At 34.9% G+C, this 16,326-nt stretch overlaps 1 protein-coding gene across 1 annotated transcript in view; it reads left to right on the top strand.

The window, feature by feature from the left end:
• LOC136026057 (uncharacterized) overlaps positions 1-16,326 on the top strand; it is a gene marked incomplete at its 3' end in the record, with an annotated part of 84,035 nt that overhangs the window by 50,350 nt on the left and 17,359 nt on the right. The window contains 1 exon segment of the mRNA XM_065702240.1: positions 1,986-2,216. Within this exon segment, the coding sequence (XP_065558312.1) occupies positions 1,986-2,216 (231 nt within the window).

Genomic DNA, 16,326 nt, shown 5'->3' with positions numbered 1-16,326 from the left:
CGGAGGGTTAGACAATTTATATATTGAAATGCACTCTTTGAGGCGTGTGCCCCTTTCCTCGCATGGACAATGACCCACCGCCCCTCCTTCGTAGTATTTGGTGCGCAAATTATACACTACTAAAAATAATTTCATTTAAAACCAAGTGAATCAACTTAGTTAAATCAAGCAATAATATGAATGCCCGTATTAACCATTCTCTTTTACGAACTATGTGCTTCCTAAGGAGTTGATTTTGCACCTTGCAGCACTAATTCCCCAACAATATGGAAGCTCAATATACATTTTTTTTCTTGTTTTTTTATATTGATCGGCTCTCTCAGGATTTTCAGTCGATAATAACCTGGTCATCCATCATAGTTTGGCACCTCAAAATGACAGGAAACACTACTTTCCCGTGACACAGTCTTTTTGGTCCCTTAAAAAGTGCGCTAGAACTATTGATTTACCTTCAAGTGAACCCCCTCTTGATATTCTAGGACCCTCGGTTTGATACGATCCCCGCTGGGAAAAACACAACAAACAAATAAATGATTCCAAAAACTCCACATTTTTGTAGACAGCAGCTTGAAACCTCTACAGAGGGCTTCTCTGAAATGTGCTGAATCTAACAAAGACGTCGTTTGGGGAGGGGGCTAAGGGAACAGTTGCCTTCCCAATAATTTGGAGAAAAATTATTATATAATCCATGCCCCTTGACTATCCGGATATCGACCCCTCTTGCCCCCCCCACCTCAGTAAAAATGCCTTAGCTAAGCCCCTGGAATCCAATATTCCTGGAATCCAGATCACTTAAGATCATTCGGTCTAGAACATTAATATAATTAAGATCACTTTCCTTTTTGGGAGTGTTTCCCCTACCTTCTAAAATTATGCATATTTTCTTGTAAATGTTGGTGGGTAACTTTAAACATACTTATTTTTTTGTATATTTTTATAATCAGCATAAAAAGACAGTTTTTTAGATATTTTTTTTGAGAAATTTTCAATACTCCTGTTTTTAGAGATTCTCTTACAATAGGCTCGAGCCACTCCTTACTTATAGTTTATTACCTCGAAGTGTTTGATACTCTGCATTTACTTTGGAACACTGGTAAAATATTCCAAAATATTTTCTTTTCTTTATTCATTCTCTATGTCTTATTCCAACCGGACTGCACATAAGGCATCAACGGTGCCTCCCCACGAGGCACCGTGTGTAAATTTGATAGACTTGTTTTAATTTGACAGACCTCGTGGATGTTAAGATCCTCCTCTCCTCAAAAAAGTATGAGAAGATAAATGTCACAAATACTTTCTGTTAACTACTTCTGTTAGTGTTCAGTCAGAAACTCATTATCCTTATCCTCTCGCAATTTTAAATTACAACTCTTCGTGCCCTTCATTTTAATATTTTATCTGTTTCTTGTCTTTCTTTTTTTTGTTTTTTTTTGTTCAAAGTTATTTCGACTTTTCTGCTTCTAAGCAAGAAAAAAAATACGATATGAAAAACTGCATAAAATATGTAAGATATTTTTCTAACTGTAAATTATGTAAAATATTTTTTACTATGTGTATGGTCAACCATGGACCTGGTTGGTTCCGACCTTCAGTGTGCACCAAGTGATTTATTCTAGTTGAATAGAGGAATCTGATACAGAACACACACAAAGAGGGGTGGCATTGGTAATTCATCCCTCATGGAAGCCAATAAATGTGCAAAACGGCAATTTTTTTAAATATCTAATTTGTTGTTATAGTTTTTTGGCAATAAGAACTTTTTCCATTCTCTCTCCTCCTTTGGGAAAATTTCCCGTGTACATCCTTGGGTCCAATACTTTAAAAAATGTGTTAATACACCAAATCTAAATTGTCAAAAGGTTTTAGTGTGTTATCGCTTAATTTTTCTGATCCTCTTTGTTCAATCCTTGGAGTAGAATCTCTCTCACTTATATGCAAGGATGTTTTGCTAATCTTGCTACCTTCTCACCATATTTTTATTCCAGTTATATAACACGCAACGTCATTCTGGGGAAATACTTTCCCCTGGCCGCTCAAGAGAATCCACTCCAAAAGCTGACGACCCAAACCGAAAGTCAAAATCGAAAGACAATTCGAGAAGGTCATCTCGTGACGAAAGTATGAAAAAAGAGGTAAAACGACAAGATGGGTCGAAGACTCAAGGTGAAAGGAAAAATTTTGATGCTATTGATGACCTTGATCTTCTTGAAAGATTGGTAAACCCTATTTCTTTTCGACTATTTTTTTCTTCAGCGATGCCATTTGTGAAGGGCCATATCTTAAAAAGGAACACTAATAAGGATCTTAAAATATCCTGACCATATCTTAAAAAGGACATTAAGCTTTAAATTTCTTAGGATCTTAAAATTAAATTTAATTTTAAATTTAAAGGATCTTAATTTAAATTTTGAATTTATAGATTAAATTTAATCTTTAAATTTAAAGGATCTTAAAATATCTTGACCATATCTTAAAAAGGACACTAAGCTTTAAATTTCTTAGGATCTTAAAATTAAATTTAATTTTAAATTTAAAGGATCTTAATTTAAATTTTAAATTTAAAGATTAAGTTTAATCTTTAAATTTAAAGGATCTTAAAATATCCTGACCATATCTTAAAAAGGACACTAAGCTTTAAATTTCTTAGGATCTTGATGTTAAATTTAATTTTAAATTTAAAGGATCTTAATTTAAATTTTAAATTTAAAGATTAAATTTAATCTTTAAATTTAAAGGATCTTAAAATATCCTGACCATATCTTAAAAAGGACACTAAGCTTTAAATTTCTTAGGATCTTAAAATTAAATTTAATTTTAAATTTAAAGGATCTTAATTTAAATTTTAAATTTAAAGATTAAGTTTAATCTTTAAATTTAAAGGATCTTAAAGTATCCTGACCATATCTTAAAAAGGACACTAAGCTTTAAATTTCTTAGGATCTTGATGTTAAATTTAATTTTAAATTTAAAGGATCTTAATTTAAATTTTAAATTTAAAGATTAAATTTAATCTTTAAATTTAAAGGATCTTAAAATATCCTGACCATATCTTAAAAAGGACACTAAGCTTTAAATTTCTTAGGATCTTAAAATTAAATTTAATTTTAAATTTAAAGGATCTTAATTTAAATTTTAAATTTAAAGATTAAGTTTAATCTTTAAATTTAAAGGATCTTAAAATATCCTGACCATATCTTAAAAAGGACACTAAGCTTTAAATTTCTTAGGATCTTAAAATTAAATTTAATTTTAAATTTAAAGGATCTTAATTTAAATTTTAAATTTAAAGATTAAATTTAATCTTTAAATTTAAAGGATCTTAAAATATCCTGACCATATCTTAAAAAGGACACTAAGCTTTAAATTTCTTAGGATCTTAAAATTAAATTTAATTTTAAATTTAAAGGATCTTAATTTAAATTTTAAATTTAAAGATTAAATTTAATCTTTAAATTTAAAGGATCTTAAAATATCCTGACCATATCTTAAAAAGGACACTAAGCTTTAAATTTCTTAGGATCTTGATGTTAAATTTAATTTTAAATTTAAAGGATCTTAATTCAAATTTTAAATTTAAAGATTAAGTTTAATCTTTAAATTTAAAGGATTTTAAAATATCCTGACCATATCTTAAAAAGGACACTAAGCTTTAAATTTCCCTGTGAACGAGCTCTCTTTCGAGAATCAGTAAGCTTTAGTTTGGTATAATAACCTCTAAAAAAAAAGAAAAAATAAACATTCATTTATGATCAACATTTTCAGAAATAATAGCAAGTTTCGTCTTGTTGGTAGCTTTAAACCTCTGTTCCAAGGCTCTCTGACATGCTGAATTTCAGGGTTTCTGTTCGTGAAAATAAAATCCCTTTTCAAGGTATTTCTTCAATTATCTAAAATTGTACCAAGTATTTATAATCAGCCTAATAATTATTTCTTTTCACTGAATTAATGCATCCCTAGAAACAATTATTGATTCGAGGGTTCTAAAATATCAATATGAATACAGGAGCCTCCATAAAATCTCACTAGTTTTTCATATTTGGATAAACATCTTTACTTAATTTAGACTGCTTTCCATGTCGAAATAACGCTCGAATTCGATGATGAATGAAAATGCAGTTGATTTATAACTGAAGGCCAAAGAAATGACTCTCTTGGGAGGCACGTACGTTTTTTTTTTGCAGGGCAATGAAGAAAAAAGACAAATATTATTTTATAATTCCGATAAGAAATGCCGGAAGTTTGGAGAAATATAATATTTAGGGGCGAGGGGCCCCTTAGGCCCTAAACATGCGCACTTCCTGCCCTAAGGTCCGAGATTAGCTCAGGCTGACACCGTCCCTAGTTTTTATTCGCTGCTCTGGCGAATACCGGCCCTGGTTAGAGAACACTTTGTCTCTACTTTTTTTGAAACACCAGGAATGTTTGAAAATAGCTTTTCAAATTATGAATATTGGTGAATGTCGCTATAGCACATATCTTGCTGTCTTTTGTTTCTTTTATTCGTGAAATAATGTCCCCTTCTTTAATATTTCAAATTTATGTATTATCGCTTGCAACGACACACTAACATATTTAAGATATTCACCCCCCCCCAAAAAAAAAAAATCACATGGAAAACTTGAGAAATTAAAAAAAAAAATAGCTGTTTTGGATGAGGTGGGGGTCATAGGGCTGGTCATAGTTGGAAACCCTCCAGAATTATCCTTAGGGTGCTAATCCTAGGGAGGGAGGTGTGCCTTTGCTATATAGATGATTTAGAAAAAAAAACGAAAAAAAAATCTGAACCTTGTGTACCAATTTAGAATGGCTATGCGGGCATTTTCAAGAAATTGAATACTTGATTACCAACTCCATATGGAAATTCGAGAAACAGTGTCAAATTTGACAGATAGCCTGTCGACACATCTCGTGTATGATGGACTTAACATTCCCCGCGTACAACCTAACTCATCTAATTTCATTACTTTCATCAATCATTCATTATTTTTAAATGCTCTTTCAGGAATTAGTTTGTCATATGTAAAAATGTAAAACTTTAATGAAAATGTTAAATAATTGACTGACCGTATATGCATACGATATTGAAGTTGACTTCGATGATAGATTATGCTTGGATTGGACAGTGCGTAGAAACATTAAAAAGGTTTTTGAAACAATAACTTGTATCATTTTTTGACGTTATTTTTTTCAAAATCATATTAAGCGATCATGTTGGCCAGGGCCATATTCGGGAGGGCTATTTTTTCGATGGGGGGGGGGTAACAAAAACTTTAAAAAACAACAACTATTTATTTATATGCATTTCTGTTACGTTTTCATCCGTCAGACAAACATTTGGGGAGGGGGGAGTTCAAACTCCCTAATACCCCCACCCGATACGACCTTTTGGCATTAAAAACATAAGAATGTTACGTTATTAAAGTCAGACTCTGAAGTCTGAGCGGTGTTATTTGGTACAATGTCAAGTTTATTTCTCGCACATTTTGAAAAAAATTGCTTAAATGTTTCTGCACAATCCTTTTAATTAGATATTATACCCGTTTATTTAAAGACTATTTGATGACATCATTTTTGCGTAGACTATGGCCGAATTTAACCCAAAAATTCGTCAAAAATATGAAAGGATGAATTGAAAAACTCGAGTCTTAAACCAGAATATTATCGACATGTGGCATCAGGCGCGGGTACTTATGTATTAAATCGACCACACCGAAGAAGTGAAGTTAGGACTATCATAATGAAATGTACTAAAATATGATGAAAATATAATACTTTATTAACAAAATTATGAAAACTACAACAGAGAATTATGGAAAGTAGGCCACAATATTAATAACATATATTATTACATATTATATATTATGTCTTAATAGAAAGAGGATAATAGCAAGTTTTATATTTGTAGAATTATGGAACAATTTGAACTCACTTATTTTATTGATTGGAAGTTAGTTATTTGAATATTGTATTGATAGCATGCAAACCCGGATTGAATAGGTTTGGGACCTGGTATATTTCATTATGACTGACTTAACTTCATTTCTTGAGTGCGGTCAACACAATACGTAAGTACCCAGACACGTACCAGTGGTGCCAATTCACGAACGTGTAGGGGACGGCATTCTTTTTTTCGATTTTGTAATGGAGATGCTTCCTTCAAATATTCTCCTATGCTTCAGGTTTACCTAAAGCTTTTCTGGTAATATAGATTTACCGCCTGAAATAAGTGTTCTTTCCCCAGAAAAAGTACCCTCCCCTCTTTCGGGCTGAAATAAAATATTTACTTTTTCACATTAACTGCCGCTGACTTTAAGTTACTAACATTCAGGACAGGAAACTGAATTGGATAAGTAAAAATATTCTTACCATTTAAGAAAAATGTGGCAATCACACCATTGAGTTAATTCTGAACATGTGCCTAATGTAGACATTTAAGGTGATTCATTTTCCAAACTTGGACATATGACTGTCTGCTGTTTAATATTCTTTTATGGCCATATATTTAACGACCACAACCACTACCAGTTAGAACTTGCAAAATTGTATCTAAGAAGATCTGATTTTTTTTTTTTCAATGGTGTCCCGTGTGCTGAAAAACCGGTTCTGACTTGACTCTAAAGCTAAGATTTAGTGCATAAATTTATGTTTATGAGAAATCTTGTAAAAAGAGCTCGGCCCCGATAAATTGGCTCGGAAGGGTCGTCCACCTTGTAGTCAGGCTGCGTATACTCTGCCACAGCTTCTACAGAAATACTGCGCATAGATAAAACCGACAGCGTAAAAAATGCTATAAAAAACTGATACACACCTGAAAATAAAACTCCTTGTAGGCAGATAAAGAACCAATTTCGGGGTTGCCACCTAGTCAAAAATAAAAAAAAACTAATATAAAATAATAATTTGCCAGGTACACTTTGCAACAACTTTACTTTTTAAAACAATAAAAACTTTATAGCATAAAGAGCGAGGCGTTGAGGAGGGTACAGTCCCTTTCATATACGGAATAATTTCTGTTTGTTTTAAGTTTTAATTTCGCTCCTTACTTTCAGTTAGACAAGTTTTTTTTTTTAATTTAATTTCTGATCTTTCTTTAAATAATGCTGGGAAATCCGGCGCCCCCTTCATGGGATTGTACTTTTAAAAAAAAGCTTCTTATTGTTCTAATATCAAAAAACTTGTTTTTTCGACTGAAAGTAAGGAGCAATTTTAAAACTTAAAACGAACAGAAATTAATACGTATATGAGGGGTTCGACCCCTCGTCAATACCTCACTTTTCCAATTCTTTAAGAATGACCCCTGAGTCACAAAGGCGGTTTAATTAGAATAAATAGCTCTTTGAAAGTACAAAAAAATTAGCATAAAGAGCGAGGTATGTATTTCTGTTCGTTTTAAGTTTTGATGTTGCTCCATATTTTCAGACGAAAAAACTTGTTTTTTTTGGTAATTTCTGATCATTTTTAAAATTTTGCTTTAAAGTCCGGCGTCCCCTTCATGGACAATTCTCTTCACCCATGAAAAATTCCTCCATGTAAAGATCTTATCATGCAACTCTCTCCCCCGACCCCCCACCAGAAAAAAACCCCCTGAAAACGTCTGTATACTTCCCAATAACCAGTACCATATGTAAACAATGGGCAAAGTTCATAACTTGCAGCCCTTCCCCCGGGTACTGTTGGGGGTAAAATCGTCCGCAAAGACATAGTTATTAGATTTTTCGACTATACTGAACAAAATGATTGTCTCAAAATTTTGAACCAGTGATTTCGGGAAAAAATGAGCGTGCCGGGGGCTAGTTGCCCTCCAATTGATTTGGTCACTTAAAAAGGGCACTAGAACTTTTAATTTCCGTTCGAACGACCTCTCTCATGACATTTTAGGACCACAGGGTCGATACGAAACACACTTGGGAAAAAAAACAACAGAAAAACAAATAAACATGCATCCGTGATCTTTCTTCTGGTATAAAATACAAAATTGTACATTTTCGCAGATAGGAGCTTGAAACCTCTAAAGTAGGGTTCTCTGATACGCTGAATCTTATGGTGCGATTTTCATTCAGATTCTATGTCTTTTAGTGGGTGTTTTTCCCTTTTTTCGAAAATAAGGCAAATTTTTTCAGGCTCTTTAACTTTTGATGAATTGGATTAAACTGGATGAAACTTACATATTTAAAATCAACGTAAAAATGCAACTCTTTTGATGTATCTATTTGTATCAAAATTCCTTTTTTTTTAGAGTTTCAGTTACTATTGAGTCGGATCGGTCCTTTAAAAAAATCTTTTAAAAAAGCTTCTTGTTGTTCTAGTTAAATAAAAAAAAAAAACAAGTTTTATCGACTGAAAGTAAGGAGCAACATTAAAACTTAGCACAAATAGAAATTAATACGTATTTGAGTGGATTCAGTCCTTTGTAAATACCCCGCTCTTCACGCTAAAGTTCGATTTTTTTTTCTACTTATGCTGACATAAAAATCCAATTCCTTTGATGTATCTATTTGTATCGAAATTCCTGTTTTTAGAGTTTTGGTTACTATTGAGCCAGGTCGCTCCTTACTTACGTTCATTACAACGAACTCTTTGATTAAACGAACAGTGTTTCGGGAGTCGTTCTTAAGGAATTGGGACAGAATTCAAACTTTAGCGCAAAGAGCGAGGCGTTGAGGAGGAGCAACCCCCCTCATATACGTAATAATTTCTGTTCATTTTGAATTTTAATGTTGCTTTTAATGTTACTTTCAGATGAAAAAAAAAGTTTTTTAATTTAATTTCTCATCGTTTTTTAAGTAATGCCAGGAAATCTGGCTACACCTCTACGGATAAATCCCTTTTCCCCACGGATTTATTCTCTAGATAATTGGTGAAAAATCCTGGTGAAAATTTAACCCAGACAGTTATGCTTAACATCTCCACGCGTGAAGTCGAATCGGCAATTGGAAAGCAAGAATCGAGAAGAATTTTCAATAGGAATTCGGGGACTCCTCATGGAAAACCATCTCCGTAGAAAACCCCGCCAAAAGAAAATTTGCACCCCCCCCGCCGAAAAATGTATGCATACTTCCCAATAACAAATACTATCGTAAACAATGGACAAATTTTGTAACTTAAAGATCTTTCTTCACGGGCTGTGGGGGGGGGGTCATGATATATGCAAAGGCGTAGTTATTCAGCCTTTCAACTCTGCTGAACAAAATGGCTGTCACAATTTTTTGTTCACTTGAAAAGGGCACTAGAAGGTACACAAGGAGGTGGCCTTTGGGACCTTGTGCCTAGGAATCTGTGGCCTTTTACTTAGGATTATTAGAACTTCTTTCGAAGGCACTTTTTTCAAAGTCATGCCCAAAAAAAACTATCTCCCAAAAAAACTCTGTTCTGAATCATGCTGAAAACGAGCCATGTGATGACCTACTAATATTCAAAGAAAAAAGAAAGTTGTGTCAAGAAAACCAGTCTTAAAATTAGATCTTATTGAGTTAGGTTTTCTTTTAAATTTAATGATTCTTAAAGAACAAAAAGCTGTAAAAAAAAAGTAAGTGTTTTAAACAAGAAGCTATAAAATGATAACATATATAGATTAACATTCTTCCAGATCGAAGAATTTATTTTAATGCTTTTTAGAAAGAATAAAAATGGGCTTATTTGACATCCTAAACTTGTCCGTCAAGTCCTTTAATGGCAGAAATAGCACGCAAGTTCAACTATACTTTAATCTGTAGTTGCATCACAACATCGAAGTCTGAATTCTTTAGAACCAGGAATTTTATTTTCTTGAATTTTTAACTAAGAGTCTTATTTGCATTAAATAAAAACGAGTAATTGATAATAAGTGAAAAGCAATAAGGAAGCATTTGACACAAGGACGTATCTAGGATTTTTGTTGGAGGGGGGGGTAGATTTTACCGAAGGGGTTTTATAAAAAATAAAAAAAACGCACCAAAATTTTGTTTAAATGTATTTTGCTACGTTTATCAAGTAGGACGAAAGTTAAGGGGGGGGGGGGTCAAACCCCGTGACCCCCGGGATACGGCCTTGGTTCGACACTTGTAACTAACATTAGAAAATAGCCGATTTTATACGAAAATATGAGGAATTATAGGAAAATTACTCAAAATTCCCGGGTTTGGGGGATGAGATTTTAAAGCACTCCCCCTAGGTACGTGGAAGACGTCGAGTGCTTGAAAATTTAACTGTTTATTATAAAAATAAAAAATAAAAACTTTTAACTGTAAGGAAAAACATTAAAACTTAAAACGAGCAGAAATTATTACGTATATGAAGGGGGATGCCTCCTCCTTGACACCTCACTCTTTATACTAACGTTTTTTAGTACTTTTAGTAAAGCTTCTTAGTGTCCTAATTAAACGACCCTTGTGTTTCAGAAGTCGTTCTTAAAGAACTGGGACAAGGTTCAAACTTTAGTGTATAGAGTGAGGGGCTTAGGAGGAGGCAACCCCCTTGATATACTTACTAATTTCTGTTCGTTTTAAGTTTTACTGTTAGTCCGTACTTCAGTTGGGAAAACTTTTTTCTATTTAATTTCTGATCGTTTTTTAAATAATCTCAGGAAACCTGACCCCACCTCCACGGAGAAATACTCTCCCCACGGAAATATCCTCTAGACAATGCCATCCCGGTGAAAGTTTACCCAGGACAATTACCCTTAACAACTCCATGCGTAATATTGGGACAGAAAAAAGAGAGCAAAACATATAAAAAGAATTTTGTATAGGAACTCTTGGAAATTCCCCCAGTGAATAACTACCCCTGACAAGTTCATTCCTTGGAAACATCTCTCCACATGGACAATTCCCCCGTGGAAAATTCGTCTCCAGTAGATAATTTGTCCCCCTCTCACCCTAAAATGTATGCATGCTTTCCAATAACAAATACTATGCGTAAATAACGGGTAAATTTTATAACTTACAGACCCTTCTCCTGGGCTGTCGGAGGGTCTTGTTGTATCAAAAAGTATAATTATATTGGGCCCTTCAACTACGATGAACAAAATGGCAATCTCAAAATTTGGATTGAACGATTTTAGTGAAAAGAATCTGGGGAGGGGGCCTAGTTGCCCTATAATCTTTTTGGTCTCTTAAAGAGGGTACTAGAAATCTTAACTTCCGTTCGAATGATTCCTCTCATGATATCCTAAGGCCACTGGATCGACACGGTCACCCGTGGGGAAAAAGAAACAAAAAAAAAACAAAAAAAAAAACAAACAAATAAACCACGAAATTCCAAATTTTTGCAGATAGAAGCTTGAAACCTCTACAGTAGAATTCTATGATACGCTGAATCTGATGGTGTGATTTTCATTTAGATTCTTTAACTTTAAGGGGGTGTTTTTCCCTGTTTTCGAAAATTAGGCAAACTTTCTCAGGCTCGTAACTATTAATGAATTTGACTAAACTTAATTAAACTTATATATTAGAAATCAGCATAATAAGCCAATTCTTTTGATATAATTATTGGTATCGAAATTCCGTTTTTTAGAGTCTCGTTTACTATTTAACCGAGTCGCTCCTTACTCAGGCTACAGTTCGTTACCACAAACTGTTTGATGACAATTTCAGGTAGTCGCGAGTAATATCAGCTTTTAATTCAATTTTTTTTTTATTGTATACTGCTCGAGATTTGCTTTATTTTTTCACTTTCTAGTGAAGAAAGTTTTGCTTTTACAAACTTTCAAGTTTAAATGAAAAGAAGGCACAACTTTAGCTTGTTCTAGTCAGTGCTATTCAGGGTCGGTGAACTTGTTTGCAGGGCTTGAGTATGGTAGATGCCGCCGTATACCGGCTCTAGATCCTTTTGAGGCAGAGGGATAACCACCAATTTCCCTGTGGGCAAATGTAAGTTAAATCGGGCGAAGAGAAAAGGGTGTAAAAACAGAATGTGACTCTTTGTCTGGGCCTAGCTATAGCTTGATTCTATTGCTCGGGTTCGATTCCCAGATGATGAATGGAAGCGGACCGAAATAAAAGTGAAACAAATTTTCAAACGCCGCGATATTTTTTATCCCGCAACGGGAAATACGGCTGCGGAAGTGAAATGGGACTCCCCATGAGAACCTAGCTTACCTATTCTATTTATCTCATTTGCACTCTCTTTTTCATCGGTTTTTTCCATCGGTTTGTACGAAATCTGGGTGCCGAAGCAAATTTTAGGAATACTAATAATATGCTCCTGGAATAAAAGAAAAAATAATTTTGGTTCTCGAAAATTATAGACATTTCTGCGATGGACGAAAAAAAAAATCGAGTTGTCGCTCGGCCTTTCTTTAGTCTCGCCATTGTCATTACTAATAACAGAAGCATTGCAACGTGTATGCTGCTGCAGGTACGAACGTTGCCTACTTAGTCTCATTTCGAGTAGACCTGTCTAGGCAATTCTATCACAGGCCCAAGGGCGTATTCAAGATTCCGTTCGGGTTGGCAGTTGACAAAAAACTAAAAACGCATCAAAAATTAGTTTGCATGCATTTTCTTACGTTTTTCGAGTCGGACAAAAATTTCAGAGAGGGAGATTCAAGCCTATAATCTCCCTGGATACGGCCTTGACCTATCCCATTAAATCCTGGCTGGTTAATTAGACTCGTTGACATTAAACTGGTATGCCTACTGTGGCCAGAATGTTGCTTTCTATAATCTCTCCTATAGGCCTATCTTTAAGAGACAAGTATGCAACCGTTTTGAGTTGCAACACAGTCGCCAATCGCTAGATGGTGTTCGTTATTTTTCTTTTCGACACTAGTGCCAATTTGCAGACTTAAAAGTTTCTCATACTTTTTGCTAGTGGTTTTCTGATTAATGTTGGGACAAATTCCCCTAACGCTCCCTATGCGTAGATGTAAAATACGTACTTTTTTGTCCTTTGTAGCTGCTGTGAGCATTTAAAATAAGTACCCATACCGTGACAATACAAATAGTCGCTGTTAGTGCTATTAACGTGGTCGGTCAAGGCTAACATACTTCCAGAAGATTTTTTTCTTTTTTATGGCGGATGAAAGGTTCAAAATGTCATATAGATAATTATTTCAGAGTTCTGCTAAGTGAAACTTTGCAAACTATTAACCTTCAAATAAAGATGGTTTGAAGCATGTTGTCTTACAAACGTGTCTTTTGCCATCAGACAAGGCCTTATCTAGGGGGGAGGGCTAGGGGGCCCTCTCCCCATATTTTTCTTCCACCTTGTAAATACGTAAGCAAAACAAAAAAAAATACAGATGCTATAAACAAGTATTAGATGCGTTTTTTATGGCTTTTTGGATACTTGTTGGTTATTGGAAACATTCAAGAATTACACTTAGGTTACATCTCAGGAAACCGGTTTCATAGCTACAAAACAAGCGACGGACGATGCAATACATTGGACTCATATAATTTGAGCTATGTATTTGCATAGTAGGGGTGCAGGTGGGGGTTAGGTTACGTTACGTCGGGTTAGGTTTCCACAATTTTCCTTCTAAAGTATTATCTTATCATGATGTTTTGTTATTTTTCATTAGGATCAACCTAACTTCAATTTTTGGGTGTGTTTCCAATAACCGACAGGTACCGTTTTCTGTACCCCTCCCCCCAACAAAACTCCTGGCTACAGTCTTGAAATCAGACACATTATTTCATTTTAATACAGTGTGGATAAAAGCCAGAAATTACTCTTGGGGACTGAGGTACCCGTTTTTTCGTTCATTTTTTATAGATTCAATCCTCTTTCACTCACATTTCAATTCACGGTGCCACAAAAATGCATTGAATGTAAAATGCTTTCAAATCTGTTGAGGCTTTTCACAAATCAGGACCTGGAAATCAAGCTTAGAAAATCTGGCTCAAAAACTAGATATCTGTGCAAAATGTTAAATGACAGTAAAAAGAAACAGTTTAAAAAATTATTTGTTTTTTCCTTCTTTGTTTTTTATATATATTTCACATTTTGAAGAAATTGGTAACTTTTATTTATCAACAAAATGTTTTAGCAGTTTATTCAGCCTGGTGACTTTTTGCCTTGTTCTATTTATTTGTTGAACAAAAAATTCAAAGCATCAAGGAGGCACACTCGTGCCTCTATAAAGAGGCGACACACGACAATGTTAAGCGATCTTCGGTTCCAGTGGTCGCAGACGGATGGGGAGGGATGCATTTCGTAGCCCGAGCTCCAAATAAGAACCCTGCAAAATTTCATCCCCCTCCAACTTTTTCTTCATGGGGAAAATCTGGCCGAAAGTTTCGACCTGTCAACCCAAGCCCCTCTTTAACGTTGTCCGATCGGGCTGAAATTCACAAGTTAAGGTCCCCTAGGGCCCAGGAGCTTATCCGCGAAATTTCAGCTTGATCCGATAACTCCTTCCCTGTTTTCCAGAAACCACGCATAGCCACTTAAAATTCATTTACTTTTTTTTTCGCCACGCCTACAGGTCACATCCGACATCGGATCTGGGTGTACGAAGACTCATTCGATGCGGAATTCTCCGAGTAAGCGCCCATGAAAGTTTCGTAGGAAAATCTTAACCCCCCGAAAGTTTCGACCCTCCAACCCCCCCCCCCCACCCCTTTTAACGTTGTCCGATCGGGCTGAAATTCACAAGTTAAGGTCCCCTACGGCCCAGGAGCTTATCCGCGAAATTTCAGCTTGATCCGATAACTCCTTCCCTGTTTTCCAGAAACCACCCATTAGCTATTTAAATTAACGGATTTCTCTCCATAAGAGCCCATGTTAATTTGAAATTTTTAAAAGCTATTGAGAAGTTATATTTACACACATGCAAGTTATTAGCTCAGTTGGTAGAGCGTGAGACTTTTAATCCTCGGGTCAAGGGTTCAAGTCCCTTACGGGCGGTTTTTTTTCACAACATCAAAAAAATTTTGATAACACATGGACAGCTTATCATTTGAGAGATAACAGAATATTAGCTTCTTATGAGCAAAAGAAACATTTCGGTCATTCTATCTATTTTTTTTCTATTTTATACAATGATTTAAAAGCGGGGGGGGGGGGTTCCTCTCCTAATTCCTGTACGAGGAGTACAGGAATTATTAAATTACATCCACCATGGATTGTAGAAAAACGTACAGAATTAATATGAAAAAAAATTAAACCTGTACAAAAGAGTCTTTAAAAGCGGGGGGTTTGCCTCTCCTAATAGTCTTCTTATAGTCCTAATAGTCTAATAGTCCCATGTTAATTTTGAAATTCTTAAAAGTTACGAATATCAACATTCAAGTACATCAAAATAATCAGCTCGGCACGGCGAGAATGACTGCAAGCATCATAAAAATCCAGCTCCATTCCAGAAAAATTTTTGATAACACCTGGACAGCTTATCATTTGAGAGATAACAGAATATTAGCTTCTTATGAGCAAAAGAAACATTTCGGTCATTCTATCTATTTTTTTTCTATTTTATACAATGATTTAAAAGCGGGGGGGGGGGCGGCAGCCACCCAAGTTCCTCTCCTAATTCCTGTACGAGGAGTACAGGAATTATTAAATTACATCCACCATGGATTGTAGAAAAACGTACAGAAATAATATGAAAAAAACTTCGTTTTCTTAAAGAGTTAAAGAGGCTGCGTCCCAAAGTCGAACCTTAAAACGTACAGGAATTAGAAGAGGCAGTTGGGGGGCTGCCGCCCCCCAAACCCCCAGCTTTTAAAGACTCTTTTGTACAGGTTTTTTGTTTTTTTGCTAACCCCCAGCTCTTGGCTTCGGAAAGGCCCTCTTTTAATTAACATAAAATTGAAATGAATGAATAATGGAATAACTTCGAAAAATGTTAAACACAAGAGGACAGGAGAACCATTGCGCCGAAACTAGTAATTAGTAACAATGAAGTCCCCCCCCCAAAAAAAAAACCTGTACAAAAGAGTCTTTAAAAGCTGGGGGTTTGGGGGGCGGCAGCCCCCCAACTGCCTCTTCTAATTCCTGTACGTTTTAAGGTTCGACTTTGGGACGCAGCCTCTTTAACTCTTTAAGAAAACGAAGTTTTTTTCATATTATCAGAATAAGGGAACTAAAGTCTACATCTTGGAAGTTCAGATTTATAGAGCATTTTTCTTCTTATATATAGTGCATGCGTAATGGATTCACTAATCATATGGCCCATAATCATGGCCATAGATAAAGAAAAAATTGTGATTCTTGTCCTATACGTTTGTTTGTTAAAAAGTGTGCTTTGATTCTATTGGTTTATTTTTATGACGCACTATCTGGAACCAATCATATTATTTCTTAAAAGTATGTCAGAAAGGGAAACCAAACAATGCCGCCTTTTTTTTACATGTTGTCTGCTATGTCAAACTTTGTGTCAAAAAGATAAGGCAAAATCCGATGTTC

Source organism: Artemia franciscana, chromosome 4 (genome assembly GCF_032884065.1).
Source record: "Artemia franciscana chromosome 4, ASM3288406v1, whole genome shotgun sequence".
NCBI lineage: Eukaryota > Metazoa > Arthropoda > Branchiopoda > Anostraca > Artemiidae > Artemia > Artemia franciscana.
This window is presented reverse-complemented; position numbering and strand designations above follow the sequence as displayed.